Raw genomic sequence first — 12,841 nt, forward strand, 5'->3', positions numbered from 1 at the left:
ATGCAACCTTAGGGTATGTCTGTGCTACAGTGGCATGACTAAGGGGTTGCAGCTACGCCGCTGTAGGGTAGATGCATCCTACATTGCCAGAAGGGTTTTTTCCATTGACGTAGATAGTTCTCTCTCTGAGAGGCGGTAGCCAGGTTGACAGAAAAATTCTTCCTTTGACTCAGAGGCACTACCCTGGGGGTCAGGAAGACCTGACTACATCGCACAGGGTGTAGACCAGACCCTAGGATCTACCCAGGAAATGTTGCTATCGAGAGTTATCCTCTCTGCCCCCCACCACCACTCTATTGCCTTCCCACCCCAAATAAATTCCCCAGCCACTAGAGAGGATGAAGTCCTCAAATCAACACGAGGTGAGTCTTACCGGATTCTCAGCGCCCTTTGGCAAGTTCCTCTCCAAGAGAGGGTTGTTTGACTATTTATTACATTTTAAAAAAAATAAATCACCAACCCCAACAGTTCACAAACCAACCATCAGAATCCAGCTTAACTCAGGTTTTTGGTCTGTCTGGTTTGTGAACTCCCCCTGCCCACCCTCAGTGTGTGTGTGACAATAACAGGTTGAAAACTGAACCGTAACCACATACAGAGTGTGCACAAACCACATTCAGGGCATGGGCTCCCCAACTTCCATGCCCCATTGGCCAGAGCTCCCTGGCTCCCAATTCACTCACTGACCCCCACCAGGCTCCTGCAGCCTCCTCCCTTCGCCCTCCACTCAAGAAGGCTCCCCCACTTCTCCTTAGTAGGGTCCTGAAGGGCCCCCATTCCCATAAACCACCCAGGCAGCCTCCCCCTGTCTCTAGCCTGCAGGGAAAGGCTTGGTAGTGAGGGAATGAAGCTGTGGCTAGCGAGCTCAGAATGGGTGCAGCTCCAGGCCTATCGAGTTAAAATTGGAGCCCTGGCACATCACGTTCACTGGGGTCCCTCCCATTTATTTACACAGACATTAGGCCACTCCCACCTTGAGCTTGGGGGCCCCCAAACAATTGTCCCTCCTTTCCATGAGCCCTAGGGTTTCTCTGGTCAGTTGTGCCTGCTCCAGGACTCTGCCCGCTGAAAACATACACTCTTCTGTACTGCAGTCAACTGCTCTGGCTGCCAGAAACACAAACAGCCTGTATTTTATCATGAGAATCCTCCCCAAAATCGTACCACTTCCCGGGCTGGCAGCACTACACACACACCTGCGCATATGCAGAGTACCGACGCCATTTCGCACTTCTATTAATATACAGTTGAACTTAATGCTGGGAACCAACCCAAAATATTATTCTGTTTTCCTAGCTGTAGCGTTCCTACAGGCTATTTCTGTGCCTAAGCCATTTTGTTCTCAGGGATCCCTTTTAAAAAGGTGGCAGTGAGACTGGGCTTGACTTAACTTACAATGGGCTTGATTTAAAACTCACATATGCTGGCTTGTTCTACTAGATCTTGAAAGATCTGCTGTTGCAGAAGGATTTTTCAAATAATGCAATGATGCACATTTGTGTGTCAGAGGTTAGTGCTGAGTCAGTGTGTTTTGCAGTTGTGAGGCTAGGAACAGAGTCTCTCTGTTGCAAAAGGGACATAGGGCCAAAGTCTGATCTTGCTTTCATCAGCAGCTCTCCAGAGAGACTCCACTGAAGTAAATGGAGTTATTCTGGATTTACAGTGCTATGAGCAAGAGCAGACTTTGGCAGTGAGCTTCCCCAAACCTGCGCTGCAAGGAGAAATATGGTGCTCTCATAAAATACTGAACAAACAATAAACTAGATGATAAAACATATTAGTAGGGTGTCCTCCTACTAATGCAAAGCTTGCCAGATCTCAGGTACTTGGGAAAGGAGACACCTTTTCTCTATTAACTCTGATTTGCTTTCTCTTCTTCTTTCTATAAATCACTGCCACTGAGATTAACAGGGGTTATATGATGTTATAAGTATCTGGTAAGTAATGTAATTGTTATTTGTGATCCCATTCATTCTTGAAAGCTTTTTTTACTAGAGGGGATATCTTCAATTTTCTGTGTCATTCATTTATAAAGAAAGTTGATCAGACCTAGAGCTGATGGCAAAGATTTGACAGTGGCAGGTAAAGAATCAGCTGGAAATGTTAAGTGGATGTCTAAAGTTCCAGCATCTTGTAGCGTGGCGGGGGACCATCGCAGGTGAGGGCTGGGTAGTCCAATCATATCCAGTTTGGAGTTCACAGAGTTGGAGTGTTGCTCCAGTTTTTAACCCCTCTTTTTAAAAGCAATGTTGTTTACGTTGCACTTTTATATAGTTTAAGTACATTTTGTGCTCATGAAAGATGCTGAATTGACAGCCTTGGAGACAAAGGTCCTCTGACTAGTCCAGAACAATATGGCACAAGCAAGTCACAGTGCAGTTTCCCCAAACTAGCTGGTCTATGTGTTCTCAATCCTAACCTGGAGGAACTTCCCCATAGAATATGGAGCTTGTTCATTTTCCAAGTCCATTCAGTTCTTGGTGTTTTTACTGGGACTGTTAATCTGGGTGCCACCTGTGATCCAAACACCCATTCCTTAGTTACTAACTCCACTTAGGGCACCAGCCATTCAATGATTGATAACTACGGCTCTCGATAAATCACAGTTAACTCATGCGATTAACTCAAAAAAATTAATCCCAATTTAAAAAAATTGATCGTGATTAATCGCACTGTTAAACAATAGAATACCAGTTCAAATTTATTAAATATTTTGGACGTTTTTTCTACATTTTCAAATATATTGATTTCAATTACAATACAGAATACAAAGTGTACAGTACTCACTTTATATTATTTTTATTACAAATATTTGCACTGTAAAAATGATAAACAGTATTTTTCAAGTCACCTTGGACAAGTACCATAGTGCAATCTCTTTATCATGAAAGTGCAACTTACAAATGTAGATTTTTTTTGTTATATAACTAGACTCAAAAATAAAACAATGTAAAACTTTAGAGCCTACAAGTCCACTCAGTCCTGCTTCTTGTCCAGCCAATTGCTAAGAGAAATAGGAGATACTGCTGCCTGCTTCATATTTACAATGTCACTTGAAAGTGAGAACAGCCATTTGCATGTCACTTTTGTAGCCGGCATTACAAGGTATTTATGTGCCAGATATGCAAAACATTCGTATGCCCCTTCATGCTTTGGCCACAATTCCAGAGGACATGCTTCCATGCTGATGATGCTCGTTAAAAAAATAATGTGTTAATTAAATTTGTGACTGAACTCCTTGGGGGAGAATTGTATGTCCCCTGCTCTGTGTTTTACCTGCATTCTGCCTTATATTGTTCTAGCAGTCTTGGATGATGACCCAGCATGTTGTTCATTTTAAGAACACTTTCATGCAGATTTGACAAAACATAAAGAAGGTACCAATGTGAGATTTCTAAAGACAGCTACAGCACTCAAGATTTAAGAATCTGAAGTGCCTTCCAAAATCTGATTGTGGAGCATACTTTCAGAAGTCTTAAAAGAGCAACACTTCGATGCGGAAACTACAAAACACGAACCACCAAAAAAGAAAATCAGCCTTCTTCTGGTGGCATCTGACTCAGATGATGAAAATGAACATGCGTTGGTCTGCACTGCTTTGGATTGTTATCGAGCAGAATCCATCACCACCTTGGATGCATGTCCTCTGGAATTGTGGTTGAAGCATGAAGGGACATATGAATCGTTAGTGCATCTGTCATGTAAATATCTTGCAACGCCGGCTACAACAGTGCCATGCAAATGCCTGTTCTCACTTTCAGGTGACATTGTAAACAAGAAGTGGGCAGCATTATCTCCTGTAAATGTAAACAAACTTGTTTCTCTTAGCGATTGGCTGAACAAGAAATAGGACTGAGTGGACTTGTAGGTTCTAAAGTTTTACATTGTTTTATTTTTGAATGCAGTTTTTTTTGTACATAATTCTACATTTGTAAGTCCAACTTTCATGACAATGAGATTGCACTACAGTACTTGTATTAAGTGAATTGAAAAATGCTATTTATTTTATTTTTACAGTGCAAATATTTATTATAAAAATAAATATAAAGTGAGCACTGTACACTTTGTATTCAGTATTGTAATTGAAATCAATATATTTGAAAATGTGGAAAACAGCATGATTAATCGTGATTATTTTTTCAAAACACACGATTAATCACAATTAATTTTTTTAATCGCTTGACAGCCCTATTGATTACACTTTCAGTAACAACCAACCTGGCCTTACTGGACCAGGTGACCACAGGTGAAATGCTCTGTATCCTTGTCATTCAACTAAGCCATCCAGTCTCACCTTGTCTTCTTTTTTATACCACTATTCTACTAACTCTTCCTAGATGTAGTAATTCCTTAAGTAGAGAAAACTCATTCGAGTACTGACACTAACATAAATTGTAATCCCCCCCACTTTGCCCTGCACTCTGATACTTAGTAACACAGTTCTGATAGCATAGTCTAAATGACATAGCTTTATCTTAGTAACAAATTGATGAATTGACACAAAATGAAATATTCCACCTACAGCAGCCCGAGAGAGAGAGTGACTATTGGTCCACTTACATCATTTGGAATAGTAAGCTCATGGGAACTGGTTGGAGTAGTGGCATCCAATCCTATATTGAGGGGACAGAGGGGAACACATTATGCCAATCGTTTTGAAAAAAAAGAGAAGACACAACAAATGATATTTAAAAGAAGGAAAATGTGGGGAAAAAAGATAAAAGAGTAGCAATGAAAACTACAGAACTGCTAGCAAAAGAGAAAAGAAAGCAAGAGATGCAAAAATTAAGAGCGTTGGACTGACTTTAATTTATTCTTATTTTAATTAACCTTTAACCCACCAAAATAACAAATGTCACAGCAGAGTCTACAATGCTATAAAAAGTTTTTAGAAAGTGGATAGTTCCACTTATAAATAACTATGAAATTTGTTCCATATACATTAATTGTCAAAAATGAATGGATGTCTGAATTTTGATCTATCTACCAGGACCACTGAATTACACAAAATAAAAAGTGGAAATCTAAGGTAAACAAAAAGTAAAATGTGAAAAGAAAACTGATAAAATAAAGGAAGATGGGGAAAATAAACTAGGTTAACTTAAATTGTACATGGGATTAGTGATGTTGCAGAAATGTTGGAAATAACTTTTTTTTTTAAAGGGAAATGTACAAAATACTGTAAGTTGCATACATTTGTTTTTAAATTGGGTGGACAAAAGGAAAATGCTTAGGAGAAATGCAATTAGTGCTCTAACACTCAGTATAGTTATGGAAACATACAAATCACAAACATAACAAGGAAAAGATTAAGGAGCACCATGTTAATGACAAGTAGAAAAACAAGGAAAATATAAAGCCAGGAAAGGTAATTTAATATTATTTGCTGATATTTTATCAGATACACCATGTAGAAGCAAATTATATCGTGTGTGTCATTTTTCTTTCTTCCCTTTCCAATTTTTCTGGGTATAAAGATATATTTTAAAATGTATTTTTTCCACAACTAGCAAAGATGGAAAAGGAATAATTTTATTCAGAATACCTTATCTAAATGTTCATTATATTTACATTAATTTGTTTACATATTGTGTATGTTTATTTTACACTTTGTGTATATTTGCTGAATATTGTAGTCCAAAAATCATATAAACAATTAAAATAATGAAATGATTCAGTCTCTCACAAAATTTGATGTATTTGATAAAAATGTTATTACTTGCCCTACAAAATATGTACCAGTGTATATTTATTCATGTCTTGGGAAGATCTTGAATTCCAAGCCCAATATTTACTGAAACAAGAAAGTTTATCTAATTTCAATCCTCTTTTCCAAACAAACAAATATACCTGGCAGGCCTTAACAATTATGACCTTAATTGAGCAAAATTCCATTGCCTTCATTGGGAGTTTTGCACAATTAAGAACAGCAGAATTTGTTCCAATGACAACAAGCATAATGGAAGTGAAAAGGAATTTTAGTGTACAAGGGATGCTTGTTTAGGCCCTCAATTGTACGTTCTAAAATTTTTAATTAATCTGTAATTATGTTGTAAATACATTTTCCATTCTTTGATTTTAATTTCTCTTTGGATTTTTTCATTGCACAATACAAAAACAGAGGTCCAACAAAATTAATTTTATCAAGTAGTTTAGGTAATACTAACTGGTACATACTATGTGGTGCATAATAACTTTGCATAGGACTAACTCAAAGAAACTCAGGCTCTTTAGCTGATGGCACAAATTAAGTAGATTGTATTAAAATAAATGGAACAAACAAAGCACAAGAATTTAGTAATGACAAAAACAAACTAACAGAGCCACAGGGAAAAAGAACAAAGATTAAGGTGTGAAAACAAAAGGATCATCGGTCATTGCCCACATTTAGTATTAAAATGATGTAATGACCATGGAAAACAAAGCTGTTAAGAAGAAGGACATCCCCAGGGGGTCATGGGTACGTACCAGGGAAACCAGGGGTGGTCTGCCCAAGGGGAGTAAAGGGGGGATGCTGCATAGCCAACTGGTGAAGCTTGGTCAACTGCAGGGCAGGATGGGAAATTAGAACTAACCAATCAAATGGAATTATTTCAGAGTAGAGAAAACCATCTTACATGTTTTAAAACTGGATTAATTAAAATTAAAATAAAGGTTTAATCATTCATTCTATTCTACTGTATAGAAAAACTGGTTAAAATGACGTCTCTATTGTTATTACATGTAATGGCTATTGTTAATATTAACTACTTTTCTGTAGAATTACATATTAAAAACTCAAGTACATAGCATGCATAAAAGACAAAAAACTGTCATTTGTATCTGGGGCATTGTACTTTCTAGCAATTATTACAGAAGTTATCCACTAATGCTAACACTTGGCTACATGGTACACTGTTAAGTACAGGCATCTACAGGCATGTCTGAATTTTAACTGTAGAAAGTAAATGCTGCCCAGAACAAATAAGAGAGAGAGAGAGAAAGTAGAAGGGAGTAATTTACATGCGCTGGACTCACGTCTGGATGAGGGATGGCATACTGCCCCTGAATTGTAAACGCCTGAAAATGACAAGCAAAATTAAAGATACGTATCAGTCAAATTAGACAATAAGTACTCCACGTTCATCAGGCTAGAGAGAACCTTGTGCTATTTTCCAGATCTAATGCAAATCACATTTCGTTACATGCGAAGAGAAGCTTAGTTTTCTTGTGCTGCTTTGACAGCCACACAGTACAGGAAGGGCTCTGTTGTGCCTTTCCGGTGCAGCCCAACGGGCGAGGTGCTGCGAGGAGCACTGCAACAGTGGGTGCTCCAGGAACAGTGGGTGCACCAGGAACAGTGGGTGCTCCAGGAACAGTGGGTGCTCCAGGGGCAGCAAGCACTTTCCACCACATGGGTCTAACGCCATGGGTCTGTGTGGAAGAGGAGTGGGGCCAGAACTGGCTGCTGGACTCGCTTGGAGATGTCTTTGTGCTTATCTTCAGGTGGCCCTACAAGACCATGTTTTTTTCAGCCTCCTCCATCCCTGAGGTAACTGATTCCTGTCCATCTTTCTCACACCACTCCGCACAAGGCTGGCGTAAGGGTTTTGAAACAATTCGTGGGGACAGACAGCAAAATTAATTTTCTTCTTGTACACAAAGATCCAGATTCTCAACTGAAACCCAGCCCTTTGCCCTGCTCAAGCAGTGCAAATGGCCAGCATGGAATTCTGCTGGCACTGGATGGAGGAAGCTCCTGTGCCAGCCATAAGGGGCATGTCAGGGAAGGGAGGAGATACATGATGCCGTGGCTATCCTCTCCTGGTGTATGCCAGTGGCGGTAATTAGAATAGCCCCTTCTCTCTCTCACTGCCTCTATTAAATTCTACAGGACGGTTTAAAAAAAACCAACCTATACAGAAAGTTGTAATTGTCTATTACATTCTGCATGACTTTTCCAAAAGGGAGAGCCCATCAAAACATTTTAATGTGTTTGTGCTTGGGCAGGAGGGAAAACAGAAGGACAGATTATAATGCATAACTATTTGTACAAACAGAATCATAAACAGGAAGAGAGCTGATTAGCTTAGGTTGCAAAATGCTTATTTGACAAAAAGGTCTCTGAGAAAGAAATGAATTTTCTGAAAATGATAGAACAATTCATTTAACGGAGTTTAATTAAACGTTCCAGCTGCTTATTAGAAATTTGTACACCAGCACTTCTCTCCTTGAGCAGAAACATTTCCTTTATTTTAAAGTTACTTATGAAGTCGGGCCCCAATCCTACAAATACTTATGCCTGAGAGTATCTTTATGCGCACGAGTGCTATTGAATACAATGGGACTAGTCATGTGCATAGTCAGTTATGTGGAGGTTTGTAACACTTTGGTCAATTGTAAATTAAGGCCCTGAGCCAGAAAAACACAAAAGCACATGCTTAAGTTCCACCAAGAGCAGTGTCATTTAAGGACATGCTTAAAGCTCAGCATATGTTTAAATGCTTTGCTGAACAGGGATAGACATAAGCACATGCTTAAAGTTGAGCACGTGCTTAATTGTTTTGCTGGGTCAGAGCCTAATGCAGGTGTTTAACTTCAAGCATGAGAGTAGTCCCTTTGATATCGTGCTTAAATATTCTGCTGGATTGGGGTTTAATTCTGCGGGCAAATCATTTGGACTGAAAAGCACCTCACTATACCTTTGACCTACTTCAGCTGTGTTCAATCTGAGCCTAGCTCCATTTCAAATATAGTAGAAAGAGCACACTTCAGCAGAGACGCTGGAACAATTTCTACGGTGAGGGGGCGGAGAGCCATGGAACCAAACTGTAAACCCTGCACATGATGGAGACCACTTCAAGCCAGGGGATGTGGCAGCACCCCCAGCACCCCTAGTTCCAGCACCTTTGCACTTCAGATTGTAAAACGCTTCAGGGCAGGACTGTGTCCTCTCCATTGTTGGAACAAGCCAAGCACATTTTGGGAGTTACTGAAACAGAAATAATAAATAAAAATAATTGACCAAATGCATGGAAAGAGGAAATGGTGGCTTTAATCTACAAACCAGGGGGTGGGATCCTGTTCCCAATAAAGTCAATGGAAATTTTGCCACTGACTTCAATGAAAGCGGGAATGGTTGGTCCCCTGGGTCTAAAATTTGCCCTGATTTACAGCCTGTGACGCAACTGAGATTGAATGAAGGGTAAGTCAGGGCAAAGTCTGTCCCTGAAGAGACAATGCTGGAAGTGTGCATTTTTGGGATAGGGTAATGTACAAAAAATATGGATAGACAAATGGGACGAAACCTTGTTTCTTTCAGACATGGGTGGTGCTTTCAGATTGTTTAAAGAAACAAAAAAACCCAACTGCATATGCTGGATTTCATTTAAGAGCTAAGAGAAAGGCAGCACTGTGTTCACCTTCCTTTCCGTTCTGCTACTTAATACCATACTGAGAAAAGGACAGAGAGGATTAAAAAAATGTTTAAAGCAGCAAAACCCATGCAAAATCCCATCTCGTCAAATAATAGTAGGTGTTTGATTTTTCCAGGGTAGCTTGATATGCAGAGTATAGTTAAGAAACAAACAAACCCCCAAATCTTTCAGCTTAACCATGGAATAATTTAGAACTGAAACTGATCCTACAGGACGGGAGAGTGACCCCATCCAGCATCTCTTCACTGCTGATACCATTTTATTTTGTTTTCAATATTAATTTGTAATCAGGATTTCTTATTACACTATCAAAAACATAATGCATATACTATATTTTGACACTAGAAATAAAATCCATGAGAAATCCTTTCCTTGCTATCTCCCAAGCCCACCACTACCATTTTCTAAGGTACTGAAGAATTTGCCTAATAAGGAAGAGACTACAGGTTCAAAGGTGCACACAAAATATCGGAATCAGCTACTTTTTTCTTGATTGAATTAGGCCATGTGAATAAAAATATAGAACACCCAGCTGTTTTCTTTGTGATTTATAAAACTAAAGATGATTAGAATCCAGCAATCTGTTACACTATATGATAAGACAGAATTTCAAATTCTTATTCCAACTGTTGAGAGCATTCTAGTGCCTACTTTTAGTATTCTTTTATTTGAGTAATTTGTTATGCACTGAGACAATCTTTGATGGCAACACCATTTACAGCACTGCTACTGTGCATCACTGAATATATATACATCTGCTTTAAAGGAGAACACCACACTATAAACTTAAAATATATGTTGTCTGGCGTAACTTACTCTGTGAACTTTCACAGTCAGCTGAGATCAAATTCTGGAAAAATAATTTCAATTCTATCAATTAAGAAAGTAGGCATCTTACTCTGAAGAATACTAGTCAAAGTAAGAGCAGCAGACCTGGATAGGAGGAATTAATATTGAGTTAGGTTTTTTTTTTTTTTCTCAAAATTTACCATAAAATACTTCTGCCAACCATGACCGTAACTGGAGAGTCAATATAAAGGATATTAAAATTTTTGTAAAGTGGCTAGTTAGCGTTATCGAATAATAATGTTGGAAAAACTTTTAATCCATAATGGCCTGACCTGCTCTTTGATGCACTTATGAGATGTAGCCTTCCTATGAACCAGCAGCTCTACAGAACCCCGAGGTGCTCCAAATGGGTGCTATGGCAGCTACAGATGCCATCTGTTCTCATATAGTTCCAAGCGAGGGGGTGACTTGACACTCTAGGACATCACTCTGAAAACAGTCAGGGGAAGGCCTCTCATTTGGCCATAACATAAGCGATCGTGGAGAAATGGTGTTCTAGGTGAACTGTTGGCACAACAGCTCACACATCATATCAGTGGCACGTCTAGATAGTCCACTGGCTGTGTGTATTGTTGGGATGCCAGTTTATCAACAGCTGCCTTTCTCCACATTAGATGATGATAGGGCAAGCTGCAATGAAGCACCAGGTTAGTATGCCTATTTCAAGGCAATATCCAAAGGGAAGAACAAGATACATTGTATGGAAACACCACAGAAGGGCTGAAAGTGGGTGGGAACCATGGTCATATGGCTTGAAGGGGCAGCAAGATGTGGGGGGAACAGCCAAACCTCCACCATGTAAAAAAGCAAACAACAACAAAGCTTTGGATATGGTATAAATCAGGCTGTGCAGAACAGGCGGAACCTCGTCAGGACAGAGATGGTCTACTGCTCTGTTACTATGCCTACCACAAAGGGGCCCCATTCTTGGTTGGGCCATAGGCACCACCGTAAGAAATAATAGTAAAAATAATACAGCATATAATACTTCTTGTGTGCATATTTTACCCAGGAAGTCATGACTGGGCCCTATGGAATATTAAAATTATGAAACCTTGAAAACTAGAAGAGCATTTCTTCAGCAGAAGCTCTGTACTCTGTGATCACATGGTGAAAGCTGATCAATATGGTAACTTAGTTATATTACTTTATAAAATTGATGAAACCGCAACTTAAAAAAATAATACAAAGGTTTGTTCCATTAAAGCATTTCTGATTTTGGATACCAGTCTCTTTACAACAGAACAAATGACCTCCTTACTGCAGAACCTAATTTTAAATCTTGACAAAATACCAGTTGTCTTATTTTTGTTCCTTTCTATTGTAGAAGATTACAGAGTTATACTCTATTTCAGAGGTTCTCAAACTGGGGTTCGTGGACCACCAGTGGTTCGTGAGCTCCATTCAGGTGGTCCGCAGCTAGTTCCCCCTAAGGTGCGCGCCTGGGTGGCCGCACACAACAGAATGAAGGGCCACCCACCTAATTAGTGGAGCTGCGCAGGGGTGGCTCCACTAATTAGGTGCCTGGACCCTGGAGAAGACACACATGTAAGGTGAGGTGTTGGCCTGGGGGGGGGGGGGGGGAAATAGGGGCTAGGTGGGAGGGGCAGTGGGGCGAGAAGAGGGGGAGGGAGGAATTTGAAACCTGCCGGGCTACGGTGGCCAGAGAAAGAGGCGACTTTCCCCAGCTCCCGGGCTGCGGCTGCCAGGGAGAGACGGCCCTCCTTCCCAGCCCCAGCTCCGGGGCTGCTGTGGTGGGGGACAGATCCCCCTCTTTCCCAGCCCCAGTTTGGAGGCTGCCACAGTGGGGGAGAGAGGACACAGCCATCGCATTAGAAAGGTAACATTACTGATATTAAAATATGAGTTGTGTGCTTTTATTTGTAGAACCAAAAATGTTAATTATTAATAAGGTTTTTTTTTTAAATAGTGCTTTTATCCAAAGTGCTTTACAGTAGTTAGCTAATGGTACAAACAACATTTGGAAAGATCATTAAGTGGTCCGGCGAGACTCTCAGCAATTTTCAAGTGGCCCATGAAAAAAAAAAGTTTGAGAACCACTTCTCTAATGTGTTGTCAGGTAGCAAGCAGAATATCCCTGATGCAGCTACTCATGGTAGGTGACAAGTTCCTGGCAACATCAACTATGATGTTGCATTTACTGGAAGAGACAGAGAGAAAAAACAAAACAAAACAACCCAGTGTCAGGGACATCACTGAAATGAATAGGGTACAAGTATCAGAGGTTTATTCAATAACAATACAGAAGACAAGTTAAAAGAAGCCCTTGACTTGTTTTCATTTTAAGTTTATAACACAGTGTTCTCCTTTTCTGCAAGCAATAACAATCCACACTGGATAAAACACATTCATACTATACCAGGCAAAAAAGTATAAAAGGTGAAAACTAACAGGCGCTGGCTGAGGTTGGGCCAAGACGGTGTGGTTTCCAGCTGAAGCCAAAATGGTGTCTGCTCTTACCTGGCCACCTGCAAAAATGATAGGTGCAGAGGCAGGTTTGGGACGGTAGGGAATGGTGGCACCTTTGGGTGGGGACTGAAAGCAAAAACATATCA

General features: G+C 40.1%; 1 protein-coding gene across 21 annotated transcripts in view; it reads right to left on the bottom strand.

The window, feature by feature from the left end:
- LOC140907213 (poly(rC)-binding protein 3-like) overlaps positions 1-12,841 on the bottom strand; it is a 713,049-nt gene that overhangs the window by 30,578 nt on the left and 669,630 nt on the right. For 19 of the 21 annotated variants that reach the window (XM_073332635.1, XM_073332633.1, XM_073332634.1 and 16 more), the window contains 4 exons: positions 12,678-12,821; positions 7,018-7,059; positions 6,469-6,544; positions 4,561-4,613 (listed from right to left, as the gene is read on the bottom strand). In XM_073332635.1, the coding sequence (XP_073188736.1) occupies positions 4,561-4,613; positions 6,469-6,544; positions 7,018-7,059; positions 12,678-12,821 (315 nt within the window). The remainder of the gene's footprint in view (positions 1-4,560; positions 4,614-6,468; positions 6,545-7,017; positions 7,060-12,677; positions 12,822-12,841) is intronic. The other 2 variants (XM_073332636.1, XM_073332629.1) reach the window with 1 other exon arrangement.

This window comes from Lepidochelys kempii, chromosome 2, assembly GCF_965140265.1.
Source record: "Lepidochelys kempii isolate rLepKem1 chromosome 2, rLepKem1.hap2, whole genome shotgun sequence".
NCBI lineage: Eukaryota > Metazoa > Chordata > Testudines > Cheloniidae > Lepidochelys > Lepidochelys kempii.